This window comes from Myotis brandtii, unplaced genomic scaffold (assembly GCF_000412655.1).
Source record: "Myotis brandtii unplaced genomic scaffold, ASM41265v1 scaffold680, whole genome shotgun sequence".
NCBI lineage: Eukaryota > Metazoa > Chordata > Mammalia > Chiroptera > Vespertilionidae > Myotis > Myotis brandtii.
In genome coordinates this window covers 350,837-376,922 of record NW_005370658.1, presented here as the reverse complement: position 1 = coordinate 376,922, position 26,086 = coordinate 350,837, and the positions used below count along the sequence as shown (strand labels likewise).

At 56.8% G+C, this 26,086-nt stretch overlaps 1 protein-coding gene across 3 annotated transcripts in view; it reads right to left on the bottom strand.

Moving 5' to 3' along the window:
- NFIX (nuclear factor I/X (CCAAT-binding transcription factor)) overlaps positions 1 to 24,025 on the bottom strand; it is an 87,617-nt gene extending 63,592 nt beyond the window's left edge. Inside the window, exon 1 of one of the 3 annotated variants that reach the window (XM_014529439.1) lies at positions 23,975 to 24,025. In XM_014529439.1, coding sequence (XP_014384925.1) covers positions 23,975 to 24,010 — 36 coding nt within the window. In that variant the 5' untranslated portion in view covers positions 24,011 to 24,025. Of the gene's footprint in view, positions 1 to 480; positions 682 to 23,974 lie in introns of those variants that run through there. The other 2 variants (XM_005881574.2, XM_014529440.1) reach the window with 2 other exon arrangements.
- Positions 24,026 to 26,086: the final 2,061 nt, after the last annotated feature.

The window sequence follows — 26,086 nt, the reverse complement described above, 5'->3', positions numbered from 1 at the left end:
GGCTCGTGGCCACCCCCAAGAAGAGAGAACATGCCATCCGCCAGCGAGCGCGCGAGGAGAAGGCGCTGGCGGCCCCCTCCCCAGCTTGTTTTCATTCTCTCTTCTCCGGCTCCCATTGGAACACCCACCCCAGCATTTTAAAAAAAACACACATCAGATCGAAAAGCCTAAATATGTGATTCCAGCTTTGTTACCGACACCGATACTAATGTTAATCGCAGTCATAAGGAACAAAACACTCCTTGTTAGCACAAATACGGGGGTTGTCTCGGCCACATGAGGGTTAAAAGCTACGTGGGGCGTCCTGCGCCCCGTCCCTACTGACCCCTTCACCCTCTTCCCCACTCAGTCAGGTGACAGAGGGCCGGGCTCTCGCTTTGGGTTTTTTTTTCTCTTTTTTTGCTTGTTTGCTTGTTTGAAGTTTAAATAATAATGGATATCTGTTTACAAAAATAAAACTGGAAAAAATTAAATAATTACCATGGATCTGAAGCACCCGGCAAAGCCCAACGCCCGATTCTGAGCTTCTGGACTCAACAGAGTTGTTTTTTTTTTGGGGGGGGGGGGGGGGAGGGGGGAGGAGGAGGAGCAGGGGAGGAAGGTAAATGTTTTAAAGGGGGTTATTATTGGTGTTCTGGGGAATAGGGGCCGGGCTTGGGTGGATTCTCAAACCCTTCCCCCTCCCCCCCCCACGCTCCATTGCACAGAAGGGGAAAATTAATATTTTTTTTGAAAAGGAGCAAAAAGAAAGAAAGGTCAGGGATAGCAAGCAGAGAGAGGGAGCAAGCCGGTTGCCACACACAGCAGGTAAACAAAAGCCAACAAAAAAAAAATTCTTTTTTTCAATTTCACCCCTTGTGCATCCCATTCCAGTTTTGTAAAAAAGAGAGAAAGATGCAAATTTTAAAAATCAAAACCTACTTCCCGACACCCCCCCCCAACCCATAGCACACCCTACCCCACCCCCCCCGTGCAAAACAAAACAAAAACAAAAACCAGGAGAGGGAAAAGCAGCAGCTGAAGAAAAAGGCTTTCGGCTTTGGCAGCCGCACAGGGTGTAAACTTGGAGCTGCTTCCCTCCGCCTCTGAGGCTGATCGCAGGCGGAGGGGGAGCTGCAGATTCCCGGGGACGGGGACGAGTTCGGACCGGCTGCGGACCGTGGCTGGCAGACGGATGCAAAAGAGAGAGGGAGCGAGGGAGGGAGGGAAGAAGAGAGAGAAAGAGGGAGAGAGCGAGGGAGAGGGAAATGGGATGGGGCCGTGTGTGTGTGTGTGTGTGTGTGTGTGTGTGTGTGTGTGTGTTGGTTGGGTTTTGGATTTTTTTTTTTTTGCTTCCTTTCTCTTTCTCTCTCAAACTCCCTCTCTCTCTCCTTTCATGCTCAATCCCCATCCATTTGCTCTTGCCAAAGCCAGTAAAAGGGGGGGAGGAGGAAGAGAGAGAGAGGGGAAAAGAGGGAGAGAGAGAGAGAGAGAAGGATCCACCTATTTGGCAATGAGACACCCTCGAGCAGCCAATGGCTGCGTCCAAGGGGAGGAGGGAACGGAGCAAGCCGGGAGGGTGGGGAGAGCCCCCGGCAGTTGGAGACCAAAAACAATTTGCCCAATCGACAAGTTCACGTCTAATGAACAAGCAAAGTCCAGCAGTTATGAATTTTTCATTCCGGGCTCCCACCCGGGTCCATTTGGCAGTGGCCACCCAGCAAATTTGGAGGGGGTGGGGTGGAGGGTGGGCTAGGATCAAGGAAGACTCGGAATTTTTTTCTTTTTTTTTTTTTTTAAGCCAGAAAAATAAATAAATAAAGGCTTGACTCTGAGCAGGCTGGCGGGCAGGCGAGCGGGCGGGCGGGAGCCCCAGAAGGCCTTGGGGAAAGCAGCTGCGCCTTCTCTCTGTGTTTTGGTTTCAGTCTCTCTCAGCCTGCAGACTCTCTCTTTTTCTGGTCCGATTTCTTTTTTATTTATGGAGAGCACAGGGGCGAGTGGAAGTTCTCCTCCTTGGCCATACACATGAGCGGGGCTATGAATAGAAAGAGACGAAGAAAGGGAGCTCGGAAAGTGTCGATGCCAGCAGCACTTCCAGGGCAGGGACCTGGCGCCCAGGGGGCCGCCATCCCGGCCACCCCTTCGTCCTGGGGCTGCGGCTCTCGGGAGCACTCCCAGACCAGGCGGCCCCCTGCCCACCGAACCCCCCTCCCCAGCCCCCAGCGAAGTCGGCTGCCTCCCTGGGCCCACACCCAGCCATGCAAGCTCCATTAACGGTGGCAAGGGATGCCAACGCAATGCAGCTCGGCTGGAGAAACTGCAACAGTTTATGAAAATAGCCTCCTGTCACAGCGCTCCACTCCGCTGACAAGCACTCCGTGCAGCCACAAACACAACAGCCAACCCCAGAGAAGTGACAAAGGCAGGAAGATGGACACCACTTCCCAACACAGTCACCGAGTCCTACGGACACCTCCCCCGCCTCCCCACCACCCAGATGCTCAATTCTTTGCTTTTCCAGCTCTGTCCCCTCCACTAGACCCATGTTTAGTGTTTCTTGGTTGGAGGAGGGGAACACTTACCTGTCCCCCAATTCAGTTTATACTAAAGGGCCTGAATCATATGGAGCAAGGTGCAAGAGCATAAAGTAAGAAATCCACAAGACGGGGAGAGGGCTAAAAAAGGAAACAACAGCACAGCAAGGAAAGGCAACGTTGGGGAAACCGAGTCACAGAGCAGAGGCTGACTGGGGGAGCTCCTGTCCCCGCCCGCCTCCTCCCAGGCAGGAAGGTCAGAACGAGGGAGTCAGAGGCTCCCGGGGAGGGACGATTGAGCAGCCCTGCCGTGGTAGGCCTTGGAGAAGCAGTCAGGAGGAGACAGTTATTAAAGGAAGAGCAGAGAAGGAGAACACAGGGAGGGAGAGACTGTCCCTGCTCTAAACCATCCCCATAGCTGCCCTCTCCCAGGTGAGGCTCAGCCCTCCGCTGGCCACGGAAAAGAAGGGTCGCTGCTCACTCGTGCCCCTTTCTTCCCCACCTGAAACCCTGTGTCTGCCGAAAGATTCCCAGGGAAGAGGGGGGGGGACAAACAAGTAGCCCCTAGACTCACGCTGAACCCTGACAATGGGAAAGGTGCCGCCCAACACCTGCAACCTCAGTCTGGGCCCTGAATGGTGTGACAGGAGCTCTGCAGTGGCTGACCCCGGCTGCCAGTAAGAGGTGAGAGGGCAGGAGGCAGGCGTCATTGCCGACAGGCCCCTGGGGTTGGCATTCAATAATTAACGTCCTGTTAATAACCAGCTTTGGTCCAATTAGCCAAAGATGTTAGCCGAGTGACATAAGATACTCTCTACCTCGAGAGAAGCAACCTTATGTTCTAAAGTCAAGATGAGATGGTAGAAACTACAAGTGAGTTTATGTTTGTCATGGGGGTGTTTCCTGGTATTTTGATTTACACTAAATATTAGGCACTAGACAGAAAATGGCCAACGTGAGCCTCCTGGAGAATTCTGGCATGTTCAGTCTCACAGACCACAGTGCCGGGTGGAAGAGACACGCGGAACATGGTTGTTTCTGAATCTGGTGGTACAACTGGGTAGGTGGTAGGGAGATGGCAGATGGAAGGATCCACATAGAAGTTGGGGAGGAGATCCATGATTCGCTCCTGGCTGGAGGGAGGGGTCAAAAGTTGATGGAGAGATTGGACATAGAAGTGGCTCGGGAGGGCCAGTGGAGTGTCCCGGGGGAGCCGCAGGGACCCACACAAAGCCCACGGCGCCCCTTCAAGGCTCCTTAACCGGAGGAGCAGCAGGCCCTTCCCAGGGAAGTAACACGGAGGGAGAACAATCGTCAATTGTCCTTCTGCCAGTGGCCTTAACCTTGAAGGTGGGCAGAGAGGATTCCCAGGCAGTGCTCTTCCCTCACCCGGTTCCCCCAGTGTGGAAGAGCAGCCAGGGTCTTCCGGACGCTGGGGGAGGGAGGGCAGAGGGCTCCCTCTCTCTCCTGTGGGCACACACACGGAGAACCTCACTCGGGTTCCATTAGGAGCACTGGGCACACCCCTCCCCCTACCGCTGCAGCCCCCCCCCCTCCCCCCCGCATGCCACTGGTGGCTGCTTTGGGCCCTGGACACGCCCCTCAGGAGCGCCAGACAAAAGGGGACTGTCCCCCTTTTGTTAAGAGAGTGGAGGCTCCTGTTGGAAGATTACCTGTCCCAGACCCAGACTCCTTCCCTGCTCCCCTCCTGCGGCCCCTTCCCCCTGCATGGAGCTCAGGCTCTCAGTACCCCCACCTGAGCCAAGACCAAAAAAAAAAAAAAAAAAGCCTCCAAGGAGTCCAGGCTTCTCCAGGAGTTCAAGGGTTCAGGGGATGGAGGGAGCAAGGGAACAGCCAGGCCTTGGAGGAGGAGAGGAGAAGGGGGAATGGAATGAGAGAAAACAACCTAAAGCCGAGGGGAGGGGAAGCCAGTGATGCTGGCGAGAATAGTGTGCAAAAAAGAAAATTAACCACGGGCAAGCGGAGAATCTAAAGGAGAAGCGGGGATATCTGGGGGTATTTTCCCCATTTAAAAGAAAAATCGGGAAGCCAGAGGCGAGACGTTATACATTCGCATGGGCTTTGGTTTGCGGAAAGCAAATTTTCTGCCTTTGTGAGAGAAAGGCCTCTCTTGTTATTGTCCAGTATATAGAATTTAATTTTTTAAAAAAAACAGCAACGGTTTCAGTTAAACATTTCTAAAATAATACCCATGCTGGTTTCAGCCACCCCTAGGAGAAATGTGCCCCAGAAAGAAAAGGACTGAGCAGGCCAAGGAAACAAGCCTAGAGAGAGAGGAGAGAGAAGCTGGGCCCAAAACTGCAAAGAGAGAGAAGCATGAAGATGGAGGGGGAAACGAGCAAGGAGAAAAGACAAGGGCTCGGGGACAAGGGAAGGGGGAAAAAACCTCGCTGAGAAAAAGGACTGCTTCTGTCTCAAGAAAGTGAAACATGTGGTTTTCCAAAACTCCACAAAACAAATGAGGCCTTGTGGGTTATTTAAGGGAAAACAGAAAAAGACATACAGAACCTCACTCACATCTACAGGAGTCAAACGTCTCGGAGGAAACAAAATAATTTTCCCAGTCTGAGATAGGCTTCTTAACTGGCCCATCCCCGCCAATGGTGGGGGAGACCTCTAGAAGCACGAGGAATTATATCTTCAAAGGCAGGGCCTCTGTTTAGAGGGCTCTTTAGCTTTTAAAAAAAAATCCTATTTATCCACCCCCTGATTGCTTTAAGGCCTAGATTTATTTTTTTTAGACCCTGGACACATGCTAATTATATATATATATCCATGCTAATTTGGATAACTCTACACAGTTAGTGCAAATAACTGACAAAGCCTACATAGAAATTACCAGATATTTCAGTATCCATTTTACTGCCGCATATCGCGTATAGGCAGCCTGGGTGGAAAGGGACGCAGGAAATTTTAAAAGGCCACCAATAGAGCCCCGATTAGTTTTGCCCAATTCCTGGCATTTTATAATTCGGCCTTGGCCCCGACCAAAAAAAGCAGATTCTGACTTTGTATCTCTGAGATCTCCCATCTTGTTCCACGGCAGAAGGGACGCAAGAAGGCAGTGGCCAGACTCACTCGGGGACAGAGATGGAGAAAAAGACAGAAAAAGGAAGGGGCTCCGGGCTGCTTGTCCTAGATGGGGGTGGGGCCTCCTCTCTGGGGGGGTTGGGAGGGGGGCAGGCTGGAAGGGACTCCTCAGCCAGAGCAAAATCATCCAAGAGTCTGGAAAAGCCAGGCATGGAAACCAGAAATGCACATTGCGAGGAGGCTCCGAGAATTTGGACAAAGCGGGTTTTTGGCTGCCTTGGGCCTGTTTTTCTCTGCTCGGGAAAGGCGGCCTCAGCACGGCTTCTCCAGCGTCCTCACGCCGCCTCGGGCTGAATGGATTTGCCCCACACCCCAGTGCTGGGTCTAGGACAGGGGCTGCCTCCGAACCAGGCTGCACACTCCTCTCCTATAAAACCGTCCCCCCCTTTTCCCTTCCCTTTCTCCTCCTGACTGCAAACCGGGAGCGGTGGTCTGGGATCTGGCCAACAGGCAGCCTCGTTCTGGCTCTAAACACCACCCTACTCCAGGCACATCTCCCCTCACCCTCCTGGCACCGAATGAAATAGGGTAGGGACGGGGACTGAGGGAGACAGTCTATTCTCTCTAGTGCAACTGGAAATTGTTTACTTTCATCCTCTACAGGGAATAGGAAACAAAAACCCTAGTCTTTAATTCATTATTTAGCTTGAAACTTCCTTGTGTCACCAAATAGAAGTAAAAGCTGGGAAGGCCAGAGCCCTCTCCTGGGGTGGGGGTGAGGGCTACACAGGGATGGGGTCCTCCCAGAGCTAAGAACACACAGGACAGATGACAGACAAGGGCTGAGAGGGGCAAGGGCCTTGGACAGCCTGAGCCTCGTCCACCTCTTGAACCTGGAAAGACTCCGTCCATGGTGGCCAAAGACTGGGGAAGAAGGAAGAACCCCACAGCCTAGCTTTACAAGTTTCTCTAAAAAAAACCCAAAAACTGAAAAACTGACCAAAGGCCCAGGAAGGGGAGATGAGCACACGAAGGTGAGGTCTGTGCCCAGCACAGTGTGTTAGTATCTGTGGGGCAAGAAAGAAGGTCAGAGCAAAAGGCAAAATGTTGAAAACTCCCAGGAGGCCCAGCTGCCAACTGCAGACCCCAGAAAAGGCTTAGGGATGGATGATCCAGGGAAGATGTTCCTCCCCCCCCCCCTGAGTCCTGAACCTCTCAAACTCCTCCTGCAACCTTTCCAGGCCCTTGCCAGAGCCCCACCAGGATCTGCTGTGACACCCCAGTTGCTTTGCTGGGTCTATTCCTCCGGCCACAGCCACCGGAGAGAAGGCCTGGGTGAGAAAGGAGTTTCTCTCAGCCCCCTTGCCATCGCCCGTCTGCACTCCAGTGCCCTTGGCGGAGAGAGCCTCTTTCTTGCAGTTGCTTCGGCAACGTGCAGTGCCCAGAGCCCCCCAGGCAGAGTGCTGGGTGGTCGGGATGGGAACCGCCGGGGGTTTTTTACTGCTCCAGGGCCCAGGGGCTCTTGCTGGGTAAATGGCCTCCCCAAAATGTACCATTTTAAAAGTTGGAAGGAAGACGTTTTTCAATCCCTCAAAATGTATTGCTCCCACAACTATTTTATTATCAGGCTCATTGCCAGGGAAACCGGAGAATCCTCATTCCCCTGGTGTCTGGCCCCTGCGGAGGCTGGCACCCGGGCGCTCGCTCGCTCGCTCGCTCGCCTGCTCGGGACCGTGCCTACCTCTCCGCCACAATCCGCTGCTCCCGGGCTCCCTTTCTTTCTCACCCTCTCTCCCCCTCTGTGTCCTCCAGCTCCAACACAAACTGTTTGCACGGGAAGTCTCCTTCTATGACCCGATTCAGCACACACAAGAGAAAACTGTGGGCGACAGACCCGACGTCCTAACGAACTTGAGTTAATTAATGCTAAGGAAGAAAAGAGGCGCCCTCGCTCTGTTGAATCACGGTTCACTAGCCCTTTCAGTTTGCTGTGGGTGGAGGAAAAAAAAAGAGGCTTTTTGGTTCAAATATTTTTGGGGGGCGAAGGGAAAACAAAAACAAGGCAGAAGGGCCGGGGAGGGCGAAGCTGTCAGTACCTGCCGGGAGGAGCAGCGGCGAGGGCGGCAGCCAACGTCCTCCCCCAGCTTCTGAACTGCTGTGCTGGGAAGGCCCAGGTGGGGGCAAAGAAAAGGGAGGGGGTTATCAATGGATTTGCAGGCCTGTTCCAATGCATTGCTACAAAAATTATGGTCAACTAGAAGATACATATATATTTTTTAAGTCCAAACCCAACAACTCGATTTGAGCGGAGCCGTGAAAATGTTTTAACAGTGCAGAAAACTGAAGTATGGATGGCAGGCGTACAAAAAATTTAAGTGAGGGGGGAAAAAGAGGTGGTAATGGGGGGGCAGGAGAACAGCTGCAATTTTGCTTTCCAGATGTTGACACCAAAATGTAATTGGCAAGAAATTTCCTCCTTACCACTTTTTATCCTTTGGTTCTGAGATGTTCAAATCCTACAGCTAGACCTGGGTCTGCAGCTAGTCCCTAGGCACCCGGTACACGTGGATGGGTCTGGAAGCTTTATGATCAGCCCACTAATTTTTACAAGCCCTTCCACCCATCCCTTAGCAGGGAGGCCTGGAGGACATTCTTTATTTTAATTATTATTATTGTTTTCTAACGCACAGCCTTTACTTTGGAGGCTGGGCCTCCCACCCCCCCCTTTTTTTTTTTCCAAAATAAACTCTTTCACTGAAGTGTGGCCCATATAAGGAAGAGTGCACCAGTCTAAGTCGGCCTCCCAAGACATTTCCACAAAGTGAACACACCTGTGTCACCCCACCCAGGTTGAAAACTAAAACATGTTCAGCACGCCGAGTGGGCCTTGAGTTTTTAAGCTGTGGAGTTCTCACAACAGGTATGCCTTAGAAACAGCTCCTGCCCGCACCAGTAGTTTCAAATGTGAGCACCTACGTCCATGCACGTGTTAGAGAGCACCGTGCACGCATAGGATCGCAAGGAGGAGTCATAAAAAGATGGCCCTGGCCTCCTCACCGCTGCAGAGGGGTTTCCATGCCTCTCTGTGCCTGCCCAACTCGGACCCCATCAACAGGAGAACCAACGGAGCAGCAGGGTTAGCCGATTTGCAGGTTGTGTGTGTGGGGGGGGTGGGCGGGGGGGGGGGACAAACAGGGACCACCAAGCAGAAAAACCCAAGTATGGATTGGACGCATACACTTGGATGGAGGGGGAAAGGGGCCCTGCAGTCAGGGAAGGCTGCCCTCAGCCCAGTCCATAAAAGCCTTGCACGGAGAGGAAGGGGTGGCAGTGGCGAGAAGGGGACCTGGAGAGTGAGAGAGGCCTGGGCTGGGGCTGCCGGGAGGGAGGGAGGCCCAGCCCTGTGGCATCTTCCTCCCTCTTCCCTGGCTCCAGCCCCAGCTGGCTCCCCCCCCCCACTTTCACTGGCACTAAATTTACTTTATAATTTTAAAATTAAGTTTCTTAAAAAAAAAAGAAAAAGCAGGAAAGAGAAAGCATTTAAAGGCAAAATACCTCCCACAATACCTCTTGGGGGTGGGGGTTGCTTATGTAAAAAGACAAATGCAAAGGATCCCTAAAAAGTCCAAACACCGAATAACAAGGGAAAAAGAGAAACACACTTAATTAAAAACACCTGAACCAAATAAAGAACTCCCTCCGCAAGGCCAAGGCAGCGCATGGGCCGCCGGTGCAGTGGGCACCAGCCCTCACCCCCAGCTCTCACCCCCTTTCCCCTCTCCCATTGTACAGCCCTGTCTCCCCCCAAGCACCATGGCAGCCCCACACCTGGGGGAAAGCCTAGGGCAGCCTTTTAGCCTCCCGCCAGCCTGGAGCAAACCCCTGCAACCCTGACAAAGAGTCCCTTCCTCTGTTTTCCACATCCCCCCAGGCCGGCCGTGCCCACGTGCCCACGGAAGGCCCTGGAGCCTGCTCTCTTGCTCCAAATCTAGACCCTGTGGGTGGTGGCACCGTCCTGGGGCGGTGGGATGGGCACTGCCAGGCCCATCCCAAGCGCGTAGCTCTCTCCCTTGCCAAGGCGGGCTCTTGAGGACCGTGTTTTCTTCACCTCTATCATCTGGGGCTGGAAGAAAAAACTGTGCCGCTTAATTAAAAATATGGTGGGCTCGGTGGTTGAGTATCAACCTATATGACCCAGGAGGTCACAGTTTGATTCCCAGTCAGGACACATGCCCGGATTTCGGGCTCGATCCCCCGTGTGGGGCGTGCAGGGGCAATGATTCTCTCTCATCATTGATGTTTCTATCTCCCTCTCCCTTCCTCTCTGAAATCAATAAAAATATATATTTTTAAAAAACATGACATGGGATCTGAGCTCTCTGATCTTTAGAAACACTTGATTACCTGATCCTATGGGGGCGGGAAGGTGTAGAATAGGCGTGGAGACTCCCCCACACATACAGGCTTGACTCTCCCACCAGCCCACTGCCTGGGAAACGTGCCCTCCGCTGGCACGGGGGTACCCGAGCCCGACTCCTTTCTTCCTTTCTTTCTTTTTTAAATCGCTCTAGCGCAAACTAGGCAGTGGGTCAGGGCCCAGAGGCGGGGAGGGAAGCGAGAGGGTTGTCTCTGAAAGAGGGTAAAAAAAGAAAGCGAGGCTCCAACTCCAGAAGAGAACGGGCCGCCCGCCGCTGCCTCCGCCGCCGCCGCCACCGCTGCTGCTGCAAGTTTCCTGGCTTGTGCCAGTTTGGGGATTTGCGAATCAGACCGGAGCGGAGGGAAAGGCTGGTGAGAAAAAAGCTCGCATGGAAACGAACCAGTTCTGCCTAAAAGCACGCTTCCCGCTCTTAAATAAGACAATGCCGAAGGGAGAGGAAAGACAAGTGATTTCTCACTCTTTAATTATTCCAATGCTTGACATTATTTTAAAAAAAAAAGAAACCACACACATTAACCAATGTTATATTCTAACCCTCAACAAAGCTGGTATTTTTCTCTGATTATAGATTTGCCGTGACAAACCCGGGCTCTGAGGAGAGGCAGCGCAGAAACGCGCGCCTAAATGAGACACAATTTTATTAAAATCATAATAATCCTTGCGATCCTACAGTGCCTGTTTGGCGGCGGAGATCCCAGGTGCCCCACGCCCGGCTCCCCCGGGGAACCAGCACAAGAGCTCGGGAGAGAGGCAGGAAGCGCGCACCAGCTCCTCGGAGCGCCACGGGCGGCACGCATTTTCCTTTCTTTTCTTTCCTTTTTTCCTTTTTTTTTTAACAGCCTGTTTCCATCATTCAGCCTCTGTCTCACGCCTTTTTGTAAAATAACAAAACTCCTTTAACATATTGTTTTAAAGAAGAGGGGAAAGATGACCCTAAATAAAAGGGGGAGAGGAGCTAAGTGTGGTCTGGGAGTTCGGTGGGGTCAGGGGAGTTGCTGCTGGGCGGGCTGGGCTGCCTCTGGGTCCAGAGTGAGAGCCTGCACTGGGGGGGTCACCTCCCCCCACCCGACTGGAGCACGGTGAGTCATCTGTACGTGGAAAAGGTAGAGGACCTAAAACCACCAACTGGAATTTAAGTAATTGGGGTGATGAGCCATCGGTTTATCACTGGCTTCCCAGGGCGCTGGCTGGGCGGCCCCCGGAGGCTTTTTCTGCAAGTCCGGGGGCTGCTGGAGCTCGGGGGAGGCTCGGAGGACATCAGCGGGTCCCTAGCCTCCTCCTCCAACAGGTTAAGTCAGGCCCACGGAGCGAACACACGATCTTTTCCCACTTTTCCACCCGCTCCCGGGCCTGCCCAGGAATTGCAGCAAAATGGCTGGTGGCAATGGGTGGGGAGGCCTTAGCGCCTCCGAAAGAAGTCCGCCCTGAGAGGGAAGACCATGTTGACCAGAGGGGATCTGGGGGAAATTATTTTTATTTTTTTTTAAGTTTCTTGGAAGCGGCGCAACCCCTGCGGCCTGAAGGCAGAGGAGAGGGAAAGGGAAAGCGCATTTTCTGCCACTTAGTCACATTTCTTCCCCGTGCTCCATGGAGGCCAAACGCCCCCAAACCCAGCCAACCCTCAAAACAAACAAAAATCTCCCGTGGTAAATTTCCCCGCCCTTATTCCCCAAAACGAGGCTGCTTCGGGATACATGGAGAGAGGCTCCTTCTAGGCCCGCGATCTGGAGGCGGGGATGTGCACACGGCCGCGTGGAGGAGGGCCCCTCGCCAGACTGAGACCCCCAAGCTGCCCTCAGGTTCTGGGGCACTTAAAACAGCCACAGAACAACAGGATTCACCAACATCCATTTCATTTCCAAAGCCCTCTCCTGCAGCATCCCCTCGGATATCAGGGCGAGCACAGGCGGAGTGAAACTGAGGCAAAGGCGCCCGCGCACGACTGGGGACTGAAGCGACTGGAGACTGGCGAGCACAGGCGGAGTGAAACTGAGGCAAAGGCGCCCACGCGCACGACTGGGGACTAAACCGGCCTCAGAGGCCCCAAAAAACACGCACCTCCACTTGAGCCCTTCCTGGCGGCGGCCTTTGATGTGGCCAAAGGCTAACACCCCACTATCCAACCCAGCCAGCCCGCAAGGCCTACTGGAGTCACTTTTGGGGTCGCTGTAAGGTGTGAGGACCCGGTACTGTGGGCAAGAGCGGCGCCTGAACAGTGCGGGAGTCCCCCAGTCTACAGAGCGACTGTATTCTGTGGTCCTCATTCCTGGATCGAGGCCTGGAGCATCGGCTAGAGCGAACCAACCCCGCACCACACGCACTTCCCAAAGGAGCGGCCTCCAGGCGCCACTTCCCACCTTTTCGCCTCTTCGCGCGAGCTCCCGACTACGCAGAGCCCACTGGTGGCCGAGGGCACCCTAGAGCCCCAGAGCCCGGCTGCCCACACCCTGGAGACTGTGCTGCCCCCTCCCACTCTGTGGTACACAGTGCAAGTGACCCCAACTGACAGCACCATGTTCTGCAGGGTGGGAAGCACACGGTCCTCCCACGGCCTGAGCCCAGGAGAGGTTTCCCCATGACCCCCACCCACGCGTATCCCCCCTCCAGGCAGGAGTCAATTGCAGGGGGTCTGGGTGATGCCACACACACACACACACACACACACACACACACACACACACAGCCTGAGGTCCAAGGAGCCCATAGGCAGCAGGCACCTGTGGGTGAACACACGCAGGGAAGCTCGCATACAGGGCACGGGCGGTACATCTCTGCTGGGGTTTGCCCTGGCACACAACGTGGACTGGAAAAGCTTGAGGCCATGAAAGGGGCTGAGAAGGGAGGTGCCGGGAGGACCATGTAACTTTCTTCAGACAGGTTGGGACATCAAAGCGCTATGGTTGGGCAGTGGGGCCATCTAGGGAATCCTGGGACACCCCACCTCCCCCCCCACCTCTGCTCAGCAATGTGTTTCTATTTTAAGATCTCTCACACCCCTTCAAAACCCACCCACACTCGCTCCTGAGGTCCATGTGTGCACAGGGAAGCGGCCTCCACGCCCTGGGCGCACCTGAGGGGAGGCCAGGGGAGCTGGGAGCTGGGAGCCTGAGCCGCCAAGCTGGACTCAGGGGGCAAATGGGAGTTGCACCCTAGAAGGGAGGGCATGAAATGGTCTCTTTGTGGAGAGGAATGGAGGCCGTCACTCAGGATTAATTTAAGCAACAGCAAACACACACCAAAAATCGGGTCTGGCCGCCAGCACCCACCCCCGCGATTGTGTTTCGGGGAGGGCTGCGGGGAGGGCTGCGGGGAGGGCTGCGGGACTCAGCAGTGCGGCTCAGCCTTTCACCGGAGCGGGTCCCTGGCCTAAGGACTTGGAGCGGCACAGTCAGGAGGGGAAAAGCTACTCCGCCTGGCCCCAAGTCTCAGCCTGGGGGAATGGGTTTTGCAGGTTTGGGAGAAAGCCGAGTAGGGGTGGTAAAAATCCAAGTACAGACGAGAAGCGGGAAGGGGGGGGGTGGTTCTTACATATAAATATATATATACATTAAGGTACAAATTTCCAATATAAATATAGCACATGCAGGGGCGCTACCAGGCAGCTCTGGGACGGGGATGGCTCACCTGCACCCAGGGGCATTTGGGAAGACTGGCGCTCCAGGAGCAATCGGGGTGGGACCAGGCCTCCCCATCCCAGTCTCCTCCCCAATAACCTGAGGTGGCTTTGGAGCCAGGTGCCCAGGGCGGCCTGGCAGGTGTGCGACTCACGTGAAACGCATGCATGCGCAGGCTGGGGAGGTGCGGACTCACGTGTGTGGGCACTGGAGCTCCTGTGGGCTCACCGACCCACCCGAGCCTGGGACCCCCATGACGGCCTAGGGCAGGGCAGTGCCCGTATCCTGAACATGGCATGGGGGGACAGAGTGCCCTCCTGTGTGTTTGGGACCCCATCTGATGTGGGGCAAGAGCATGTGTGCTCCCCAGCAGTCCTACTGGGCTGTCAGGCCTGGGTGTGCATATGAGCTGGCGGTTCCTGGGGTCCCTGTCTGGGGCACTGGCCAAGGGCATGCTCGAGACCCCTGTCGGTGCCGCTGTACAGAGTGTGCTTATGTATGTGCCCATGCCAGAAGGAGGGCCCGCTGGGGTGTCAGACATGGGCACGCATGCCCCCAGGTGCCCGTGGAGGCCGCCACGCAGAGCTGTGCGCATATGCTTGCAAGTGTCCTAGAGGCGGCCACGTGCACAGGAGCCACCATAGTGGCTGGGCCGAGCCTGGATCTAGCCCCTGAGCCCGGTCAGGGGGCAGGGCCTGTCGGGGCCTCGGGGAGGATATGGTTGGGGAGGATATCGTTGGAGCCCTGTTGGTTTTGGCCCTGGCAGCTCTACTGGGGGAAGCCCCGAGGAGCAGGAGCAGGCAGGCGGGGGAGGAACAAAGAAGGAAAAAGTGAGGGAAGGCAGACAACACAGGAGGAGGAAGCACCCTGGAATGCGGAGGGCCGTAGGGAGTAGGGGTGCAGGGCACCAGAGGCTCAGGCTTGGGACTAAAGACTTGCCTGGGAGCCCGTGGCTGCCACTCTCCCTACTCACACCCTATACCTCCGTGGTACAGAGCTTTTGAAGATCCAGAACTTCTCTGCCTTCTGGGACCCTGGCCCCAGCCAATGGGCTCCAACACACAGTCACTGTGGGCTGCCAGGAGCCAAGTAGTGTTTGGGGTGGAGGGCATGGCTCAGATTTCCTCCGCCTTGAGGCCCCTCCCCCCATTTCTTGGCTGGGCTGCTTAGAACCTCAGTCTTCCCATCTGGGGAATGGGAAGGGAATGCCCATGGGGAGGACCAGAAGAGGGAGCCTCAGGTGGATGGGAGGGAGTTGAAAAGCAGGATGACCGGTTTGAGTCTTGCTTGCCCCTGGGGGCCTGGCTAAGTAGTTCCTGCCACCCCACTTCTCGCCCCATGACCGTGGCACTTGACCCTGAGGCCTCCGTTCCCTCCTCTGTAAAGCAGATTACTCACACCTGCCTCACATTGGGACGGTTACAGGAGGTCTCGTGCGCCCGCCCGCTGCCCTGGCATAATTGCTCTGGAGTTGGTAGCTGTTATTTTTATTGTGAGGAGTCTATGGCTGTGACAAGCTGTGACGCTTGGTGTGATCGTGCGAGGCTGGCTGTGTGTGCGACTGTGCCGCTGTGTGTGTGTGTGTGTGCGCGTGTGTGACAGGTTGTGTGTGAGACTGTGCGTGGACGACAGATTGTGCCGGTGTGCAGCAGTGCCTGTGACAGGCTGTCACTGTATGACAGACTGCGGGTGGTGGGGTGTTGCGAGTACCGACTGTGAGTGGAGCTGAGGGGGTATGTGGGGCTGGGACGGGGTCCCCCCACAAACCGACCTGGGTGAGGGTCTGGCTGACAGTGAGACAGGGAGGTTCTTGGGGCCTGGGGGGTAGTCCAGTGCCCCTGGGGCCTTGGCCTTTCCATCGTGTCCATCAGGACCCCATCTGCTTGCAAACCTCGGGTGGTGACAGGTCAGAGGGACCCTATGATAGAGCCTCACCTACCCCTGCTGCGTCAGCTCAGGTGCCTGGGTTTGTGGGATCCCAGGAGGGTCATCAGTAACCTCGGGGCAGCATGGGCCCCAGGCCTGGCTGGCTTTGGTGAGGGACACACACCCGGAGCCTGTTTCCCACGCTTTTCCCTGAGCCTCAGGCCTGGGCAGGGCTCGTGAGACCAGGAAAAGGAGGGATCTGGGGAAAGCAAAAGCTGGGGAAGAGATTGAGAGAGAAGGTGAGAAAAGACATTCCCCTGGTTCTCTGGAGAACCCGGAGCTGACCAGGGCCAGGGGCTTCGGTCAGGTAGATGCACATCAGGTTGTAAGGTCCGGACTGGCAGCCCTGCTCCTACAGGCCCCTGCTCAGACCCTGTGCGATTTCAGGGACTCACCCCTCAAGTCAGTCCTGGCAGAGGGATGAGAAGAAGCAGGCATTCTCCTAACCCAGCAATTTTCAGCCGGTGTGCCACACACGCTGGTGTGCCGCAGGGTTTGCACAACAGGCAACACCTGTTAGGTCAGGGGCACTGACCTCTATCCAGCGGTTCTCAACCTGTGGGTCGCGGCCCCTTTGGGGGTCGAATGACCCTTTCACAGGGGTCGCCTAAGACCATCGGAAAACACATATATAATTACATATTGTCTTTGTGATTAATCACTATGCTTTAATTATGTTCAATTTGTAACAATGAAATTGGGGGTCACCACAACATGAGGAACTGTATTAAAGGGTCGCGGCATTAGGAAGGTTGAGAACCACCGCACTGGACTGTCATGTAAAAAATGACAACCGCCAACACAACAGCGATCCGGTGTGAATGAATCAAAATCGTACCCTTTTTTTTTTTTTGTCAGATCGGCAAAAAACATATTTTGGGGTGTGCTGTGGTTTGTGTGGCAGGAGATGAAAAAGGTTGAAAGTCTCGGTCCTAATCGGTGTGGGATTCCACTTTGCACACCACACAGGCCCACCACGTCCTTCTACAACGGGAGAAGCTGAGACTCGGAGGGAGGGGACCCTTCTGAGGGCCCATGCATGCCCGGGAGACCTAAGAATACAGGTCTCCAGGCTCTGAGAAACCTCACCAGCTGGAAAAATCCCAAGGCCCACGGGCCGGGGGCAGCACCCTGCGAGCCCCGCCCTGCCCTTAGTGTGTCAATACGTATGTTGTATGTGTTGGGGTGTGTGCTGTGGTCCACAGCTGTCGTGTGCCTGTGTGTGTCCCTCTGTCGGGGCAGCCTCTGTGTGTCTGTGTGCCCATTCAGGGCCAGCCCCTGCCACGGAGGGGGGAGAAGCGTCAAAGCACACCCCCCCCCGAAAGTGTGTCTTTGATACTTGCAGCCTCGGCAGCGAAAAGCAAGTTTCCACAGGGCCGTCTTGGGCTGAGGCCAGGCCGTCCTCAAATAACATTTGAAGTTACTTAGCAAACTTTGTTTAGTGCCGAGAGAGGCGCGGGGCGGGCAATAAACCGGTTCCTCCAAAGTCCCTTGGCCCTCTGGGGGCACGAGTGCCCAACGTGGAGCTTGGTTTCCCACCTTAGCTCTAGGGAGGAGAGCGGGAATCTGGAAGCCTTGGAGGGAACTTGGGGGAGAGGGGATGGGGCATCCCACAGCCGTAGCCTCCCTTTGGGAAGCCCAGGCTCTGGGCTCGGGCAGAAATGTCCACCCTGGTCTCCTGGTGGCCCAGAGGCTGACACGAGCCCGTCAGAAATGGGAGGGTCCGCATCTTCTCTGCCACCCTTTCCTGCAGCCCCACTCTGCCACCCTGTAGGCAGGCGGCACGAGCTAGCCTGGAGCATGTGCCCCCTAAACACACACATAAGCACCCAGAAGCCCTTGGTGCCCCCGTGCCTGGCCCCCCACCTCTCGCTCCCAGGCAGGAGGAGAAGGCTGGAGAGCCAGCAATGGCGATGGTGGAAGGTTTGAAAGTGAAATTGGCGCCTCTGGGAGGGGGCAGGGGAGGAGATGCCAAAATGGTGAGCCATTACAGGGAAGAAGGAGAGGGAGGGAGGAAGCCGGCAGGAAGATGGGAGCCAGGCAGGCGTCGTCACCAAGCTCCAGGCTACAAAAGGGCAACGAAAAAAGCAGCCCGGGCCCTTCCAGGGAGCAGGCCTGGGGGACAAGCCCCAGGTGGCACAGGACAGACAAGGGCCAGGAGGCACCCAGCGCTTCCCCACCCCCACCCCAAGCTTCGAAATGGAGACTGGCAGCAGCAGCCGCTCGGCTCTGCCCGGGCATGGGGTGGGGGGTGGCGGGCAGGCAGGGCGCCAAACCAAATGCCACCAGCCTGGGCATGGTGGTTGCCAGCCCACAATGTCGACCCCACCAGCCCCAGTCCAGAGCCCTTATGCCTGGGGCTTTGAGGGTGGAGAGAGAGGGGGGCCCAGCGGGAACCGGGGGTCCAGCAGACAAAGCCAGGTCTCCCCAAGCCGTGGGCAGCTCCCCAAGACCCTACAAAGATGGCGCTGCCTGGCACTGCCAGGGTGACGGGCTTTGGTAAAAATAAACCGGCCCGCCCCGGGGAAGCTAAATCAAGGGGCCCAGGTGGAAGTGCCACTCTGGGCCGCCAGCTGCCCCACCCCACCCCCAAGCGCAGAGTGGCAGGGCTGAGAATGCCCAGTGCCCATCGAGCCCCAGTTTCTGCACAGGAGGGGCGCCGGCCATCTTGTCCCCAAGTCCTGGGCGGGCAGCGTAGGTTTTATCCACAGTACGGATAATGGGAGGCCTCAGGCTGCAGCAAAAACATGTGTTCCGGGAAGACGGTGGAGGGACTGTGCTGAGCCACAGACCCTTCACCTCCAGACTGCCCCTCTGAGGGGGAAAGGGGCCTGCATTTCTCCCTCTGTGGCAGAGCAATGCTGAGCTGAAAGTCAGCCTCACAGACCACCTCTGCTGAAAACGCAGCTGCCGGGCACGTCAGCAGGTCCTAGCTGCTCTCCTCTCCCCATACGTCGCCCTCTCCAGTGCTGGACACTCGCTCACTGACCGGGTCCATTGTCTGCCCTCCCACCAGAGCTGGCACCTTGGCCGATGCTGCTCCCTACCGAGCCCCCAGGGCCCAGAACGGAGCCTGGCACCCAGGAGGTGCTCGGTAAATATTTGCCGAAGGAATGCACAGGCCCCTGCCTGCACCCCCAGCACACAAGCTCAGGCTGGGTGCCCAGCAAGGTGTGGGAGAGGGTGTCGGGCCCCCCTGGGGGTGAGGGCAAGTCTAGCCAGTGGGGGTGAAAAGGAGGTGGACAACCTTCCACTCTCATTCTGAGCCCTGGACAGAAGAAGATCTGAAGGTCGGAGTGGTAAGGAGGGTTCAAGGGCTGACAGCGGGGGCCAGTTTCAAACGGGGGGATGGGGACATGCAGGACCACACTGAAATTTGGGAAAGGTCAGAGAGTAAGTTGCAATTCTTTCCCATCAATAGGAATTGGGATGACGGTGATCAGAGGAGGGGCCAGGCTCCACCACCTCCTAGCCCTTGTCCCTGGCACTGGATGCTCTTTTCTGAGTTGTTTTTCATCTACAAGATCAAGCACTTACTTGACGACACGCATTGTTTTAAAACACGTTCTGTAAACCAACTTCTCTAATCCTTCCCACAACCCTGTGAGAAGAAACTGCGGCCCAGAGAGGTTGAGTGACTTGCCCAAGGTCACACAGCTAGTGAACAGCAAAGCCAGGTTTCAAACCCGGGAAGTTGGCTCAGAGGTCCCACTCTCAAAATAATGTGCAAACGTCCCACATGTCAACAGTGCTGAAGTGAGAAACCCTGCCCTGCTGTCAGACACACACAGGGACACAGCTAACCCTGCCACACCTGCCTCACGTGGAGGGACTCGGGGAGCCCAGCTGGGAAGGCTCTCAGCCCAGGGGGCCACACAGTGAGCACACAGCACACTTTAGCCACACTCTGATTTTTAGGAGAAACACTCATTTCATTGTTATCCTGCAAAAGGCTTCCTCCCGGCGTGGTTCTGCCCGCTGTCTTTCTTCGCTCTTTCTCCCGAGTCAGAAATAAGGAGTCAGAGGCCAGAGGGCGAGCGAGACAGTCCTGAGGGGGACGAGTCTCAGGAGTTAGCCTCGCCTCCAGCCCAGCCTGTTCTGACGGATGCCAGAAGCAGGACAGCAAGAGTGGGGCCCTCGGCCACTGGGCCTACCTCTGGCCTCACTACGGAGCCCAGAAGGCTCGGCGTGTCCTGAGCAGGGGTGGCACGTGGCCTCCCAGGCTTCGACAAACTAGCGCAGGGATTCAGAGCTTCAAATTCCACCAGAAGAGATCGGGGTGGTTGAATCTGCTGCTCAGAGACAGCCAGGGGGCCAGCAGGCAGAAGGGCGGGATGAGGAAGGCGGGTCTCACCTCTCAGGCACTATTTCCAAGCAAGACCAGGTGTGACCCAGGTGTGACTGTGTGTGTGGGTGTGACCCTTGTCCCTGTGTGCTGGGGCGACGCAGGACTGTGTACCTGCCACACCATGTGTGCCTGGACCTGGAGAGCAAGACGGTGTGAGACACTGTGTCAGCTGGCCTCCTGCGTGTGTGTGTGTGTGTGTGTGTGTGTGTGTGTGTGTGTGTTACTATCTGTCTGACAATATATTAGGGCTGACCTTCTCCACTTTGGCGCTGACGACATTTGGGGACCATTCTCTGTGCTGGGCACCCTGTGCACTGTAGGGTGCTGGGCAGCATCCCTGGCCTCCACCCACCAGGTGCCAGTGGGCATACCCCCTCCAAGTGTGACGACCAGAAATGTTTCCAGACACCGCCAAGTGTGTGTGTCTCACCTAGTGTCTCCGTGTGTTGCTGCATGCATGCGTGCGTGGGCTCGTGTGTGTCTCATGGCCGTGGGGGTGGGTGGGCGCTCCTGTGTGCGTGTCTGGGGGTCCGACAGCATGACTGCATGCTCATGCCGTGTGCTTCCCACTGAGTGTCTTTGGGTCTGTGCACTCCTGTGTGTTTGGCAGTAGCAGTGTGCCTGTCCTGTGTGTCTCACGGCGCGTCATTGTATAGCCATGTGTGCCTGCGGGTCTCCCCCCACAAGGGTGTTCCTGCGCCGATGTGTTCAGGTGTGGCGGGTGTGTCTAGGTGTCCGTGTGTGAAAACGAGCATCTTTGTGTGGGGACACCTGTGTGTGCCTGACTGAGGGAGAGGTGCTGTGTGAGGGTGTGCTGTGCCTGTGTGTGACAGCACGGCTCTTTGTGCCGGCGTGTGCCAGGGAGAGAGTGCGACTTGGTGTGAGATGGACCTGAAATAAAGCCCCGAGGTGATTTGACTGAAGCCCGTATTTGGACAGACCCTCCTGGATGATTTGGCCCCTACCCCCAGCTCCTGCTGCCTCCTGAAGCCAAGGAGGTGGGGTGTGCTGTCCCTGCCTCTGGCTTGGCTCCCTCCAATTCAGGTGGGGACAGACCCCCGCCCTTTGCCTGATCCGTGCCAGGAAGGCTGGCACCAAACTGTCAGCCAAGGGAGCAGGGTCCTCAGTAGTGGTGGTGGCACTGCCCCCTGCCCACTGCTGGCCACCACCCTGGCTCCCTTCAGGGTGAAGCCCAGTGGGGGGAGAGCTCCCCAGTGCAACCCTGGCTTCTGATTGGCTACGGAGCGCCGCAGTGCCCGCCACCCGCCTCCCCCTCCCCGGCTGGCGCAGCCACATTGGTAGTGGTGGCAAACGCAGCTCGGAGTTCTGGGCACAGCTGCGCCTCACAGAGGCCTGCCAGCCCCACCAGAAGCCAGACACCCCAGCTCCGTGCCCCCGACCCCTCCCCACCATTTTTTCACCGGCAGCACAGTCACCCTGGCTGCTGCACCCTCAGGCTGCCAGGACCAGTCCCCCCCAGCCCCCTCACCCACCAGGCTTATGCCCCCTTGGCCAAGCCCACTCGGGGCGGGGGGGGGCCCAGGCCCCTGCACATGGCCATTCCCGCTCTCAGAGGGGCTCTTCAGAAAGGGGGAGGCAGCAGGGGGGGGCAGGGAGAGGGGGAGCTAGTCCTTCTTCTTTTAGTGAACGCGCCCAGAGCTGGAGCCAAAAATCGAGGAGGAGAGATATTCAGACAGAGCCAAGACGCGTTTGGCAGGAGAGAGGGAGAGAGGGAGCGGGAGGAGGGGAGAAGAGAGGGAGGAAAGAGAGAGGGGGAAAGAGAAAGAGGGGGCCTCAGTTTCCAAATCCATGCTCTCAGAGCCGTGGAGGGACAGCCCCGGGTGTGGGACCCAGGGCAGACCCGGCTCTGGGGGTGACGGGCTCAGGCCCACAGAGACAGCCCAACACCCCAACTGGCCAGGCCAGGACAGACACAGGCAGAAGCCAAGATCAATGCACACTGGGCAGACAGAGGGAGGCCTGTGGGCGGCCCAAACACATACCCGCACCTCACCACACAACGGGCTTCTGTCCATGACAGGCCAGGGGCACGGGCAGGGCCCACAGCGGGGCCACCACGGCTGCCCAACCTCATGGGAAGCAATGGAAAGGCCGGCATGCTCCCAGCCGCCGGCCTGACCGCCAGAGAGGGCATTTCACACTCTGATGAGAGGCGGAGAGAGGCCAGGGAGAGGAACTCGTGTGGTGCGACACACATCGACGGTCACAGGGACAAAGCCCAGCATGCACGGTGCCATGGGGGCAAGACTCATAGGCACAGCAATGACACGTATGCCCTACAGATCGACGCAGACAGGTCGACATGCGTGGTAAAGCACACGGATACAGCCCTTCCTGGGACGGTCAGACACCCAGCGGATAGGAGTTGTACAGGGACACACCACAGTGGTACTGTAACACAAAGACCCCCTCAGGCACCCGACACACACAGTGACACACACCCCTGTCACCTAAATACATAGAGATGGAGCTTGGGGTGACCCTCAGACAGGCAGCACCCAGCGATGGACACTCAGAGACACGGAGACACTTGAAAAGGGGACCTGCACAGACACACGCGGCCACATGGCTGTCCACGAGAAAATGGTGGCTCTGAGGCCCAAGATGCCGATGAACACGCTCAGACCTGGGAGAAGCAGGTAGCCACTCACAGCCTCCACGTTCAGAGCTTTGGGAGCAGGAACGTGAAGGCACCCCTCTACGCCCACCCAGCTGGAGCCCTGTCCTCAGCGCTGAGTTGGAGGGAAGCACAGACATCCCGGACTCCTCTCCTCTCTTGGTCCAGCTGGAGGAAAACGCAAGACCCCAAATTCTTCGTGCTTCCAGAGCAGCGGGCAGGGACCAAGCAGATAAAAGGCTGGGCTCCCAGTGAAGGCCAGCGGTCAGACACTGAGCACCAGGGGGGTTTTGCCACAGCCACGGCTGCACGCCCACCCTGCACACACCCAGGATACCCACCGGACCCTGACAAGTGCTCACACAGGGTCCCACAGGTGCCTCCTGAACCCACGGTGCACCCAGATGACGAGGCCCCGGTGCAAGTGCAGAGAGGACCCTGGAGCTATAAAGGTGCCCCTGAAACCACCATCAGGACCCACCCTCGGCTCCGGGCTCTTCGCCCTTTGCCCCATTCATATCTGTGCATACACACTCCTGCACACTCCGGCCCAAGGCCCAAGAAACCGGACGCAAAGTGGACCTGGTGATGACGAGGGTCAAGATTAGGGAAAGGGCGAAGGCAACCAGAGCCCCCGAGAAAGGCATCCGGTCCCCACCGGCCCTGTCTCTTCTCTCCTGCCCCCTGCTCCCCACCACCCCTGCCTTGGACCCCTGCGGCCCTCTGCTTGGTAAACAAATGACCACAAGTCACCCTGTCCTTTGAGCCTATGCTATGTGTCTGAGCCTAATCACAGCCTGAAATGCAGGCACTATTACTGCCCAGTTTATAGACCAGGAAAATCCTGTGCTTCAGGTCACAGCATTGGAAGATACAGAGCTGGAGCCCAAACCCTGTGCTCTTACGGTACAGCCCAGCTCTCACCCTCGGCTCCGTCTTCCATCTGGGAACCCTGGAGTCTACACAAGACATTCCTAGCTGGGCCAGGACCCCCGGCTCCAGCTCCCAGGGAGAGGGGAGCACCCTACCCCCTATATTCCTCCAGCAGAGCCCTCAGCTCCGAGCTCGGCCCAGCCTCAAAACATCTCATGGAGCCCAACCCAGGTCCAAGAGTGGCCTACCCCATCGCAGTTCGTGCTGCACACACCTCCCACCCCAGCTGTGGGCATTAAGCAGGCAGGGCCACCGCCGAGAGAAAAATGTGCATATAAAGGAGGCTCCATGTGGGTTCGGCACGGGGAACAGCTTCATGGGGACAGAGAGGTGGCCACAGTGACCCAGGGAAAGAGCTGAGCGAGACCCGCTCCCACCCCCCTTCCCTGGAATGACTGTGCATGGCTTCACAGAAATAAGGGTACAAAAGCACCCCGTTGCTCGTGTGGCCATGTGGCACGGAATGTCGGCAAGCGTGCATGTCTGAGAGCATGTGCCTATCTGTGTACACACCTGGGTGAGCCAACAGCATTGTGGAAAAGTGTCCATCCATCCGTCCGTCCTTGAGTCTGTGTGAGCAAGCGTGGGGGTGAAAACATACTCGCGTCGGTTTGTATCCGAGTGTGACTGGGAAGTATTGTCGTGTGTCCGTGAGCCGATATTGATACACACGGCTCATTGTGAAGGATGTGTGTGTGTGTGTGTGTGTGTGTGTTTACGTGTGTTGGGTGGGGAGGGAACGCCAGGTCCCTGTCTCCTGTGTCCATAGGGTTACCAATGGCAGTGTGTCTGGACATCAACGTGAGCAGGTCATGTATATCGCCAGCTTGGTGGCGGTGGCAGTGTATGTGTGTGTCTACATTCTGGTGTACGTCTGTGTATCTGGAGGGGGAGTCCCATCCATCTGGCCCCTCCACTGAGGACTCGGGTCTGCAGCTGTAGTGGGCTCCAGCAGCTCCAGCAAGCGCCCCGCCCAGCCGCCCTGGATTTCGATGCTTTTTCCAGAAGGAGATTTCCACCCCCTTCCCCCTCGCCCACAGTGCCTTTCCCCCGCCAGGGCCCCGCTGCTCCAAGCTCGTTCCTGCTCAATCATTTATTGACTTTAAAATCGAAGCCAATTCTGGTTTGAAAAAAGAAAAGGGAGAGAGAGAGAGAGAGGGAGAGATGGAGGCCAGAGAGAGACAGAGAGTCCGAGATGTGTGGAGGAGGGGGGAGCAGAATCGGAGAGACAGGGAGAGACAGGGACAGTCAAAGATGTAGAAGGATAGAGACAGGGACAGAGACAAAGAGAGAGAATGAGAGAGAGAGGATGGGGGGGGCACTATCAGAGCAAACTATGGAAGCAGAAAATTTTGTAAAAACAGACTCTGGATCCAAGAGATGTCGCTCTCAGGAAGGACAGACTGCTGACCCACAGCCTGCAGCCACCCGCCCAGCCACCCCGGCACACTCGCAGCCGGGGCCTGTGGTGGAGCTGAGTCCTCGCTCCCTTCTGGAGTGTCACAGAGTGAAGCCCTGGCCATCACCCTGCGCCTGGGGGCTGCCCCAGCCCCTTCCTAGTCTTGGCACAGTGGACCGGCTGGCATTTTCTTTCCCAGGGCACTGTGACATCTGAGGGCCTAGAATCTCACCCAGGCCTCAGGGGGAGGCCAGGAAGCTGGGCTGGCAGCAGGTGGGCAAGGGGCTGCTCCAGTGTGGCGTCGTGGTCCCACCAGGCCCTAAACACCAGCCACGCAGGCCACCCAAGCATAGCCCCAAAGGCAGCCATGGCTCAAACCCAGCTAGGTGGACAGGAACGTCGTGTGGAAGCCCAAGATGGGGTGACTGGCCAGTCAGAGGCACAGATGTGGGGGTCCCCAAATTGCTACAGTGGTCAGAGTGCCTGCTCACACCTGCACTCACACTGTGATACACATGTGTAAACATGCACCTCACGAATACATACTCACACCTGTACAGGAAAACCTGCTCCCTGGGCCCCCACACACATCCATGCCACACAGGCCTGCCAATGGCCAGCCCACTGCAGCCACACACAGACTCCAAGATCAACTGAGTCAGCCTCTCTCTCTCTCTCTCTCTCTCTCTCTCTCTCTCTCTCTCACACACACACACACACACACACACACACACACACACTTGCATCTGTTGATACAAGAGTGGGGTGGCCATGGCTGACACTCGTCCCAGACATACCCTCTTGCCCCTTGCCACACCCCAGGCCCACTAGCAGCCATATTCACGTGGACTCCCGCTCCCAGCTGTGGGCACACTTGGCACATGGCTGACAAGGCTCAGACTGGCAGAGGGAACATTGAGGACCCCAGGCCTGGCCTATAGATTCCCCAAAGACGCAGGTCCTGCTGAGAGGCACCGCTGGGCAGCCCCCAGGCGTCCCCTCTGCAAAGCCTGTGTGGCCAGACTAGGCCTGGCCCCACAGGCAGCGTTGCCAACGCCGCTGCGGGACTCTGGTCAGCTCCTGTGCCCTCTGCGAGCCTGGGGTGGGGTAGCAGGGCAGGCACCCAGGAGCCTTTGCCTCCGCCAAGCGCTGCTCAGGGAACTTCGCTGGAGGCGGGACGCGCTCTGCAGCGCGCCAAGGTCGGCGCTGTTTTGCTCGGGGTTGGC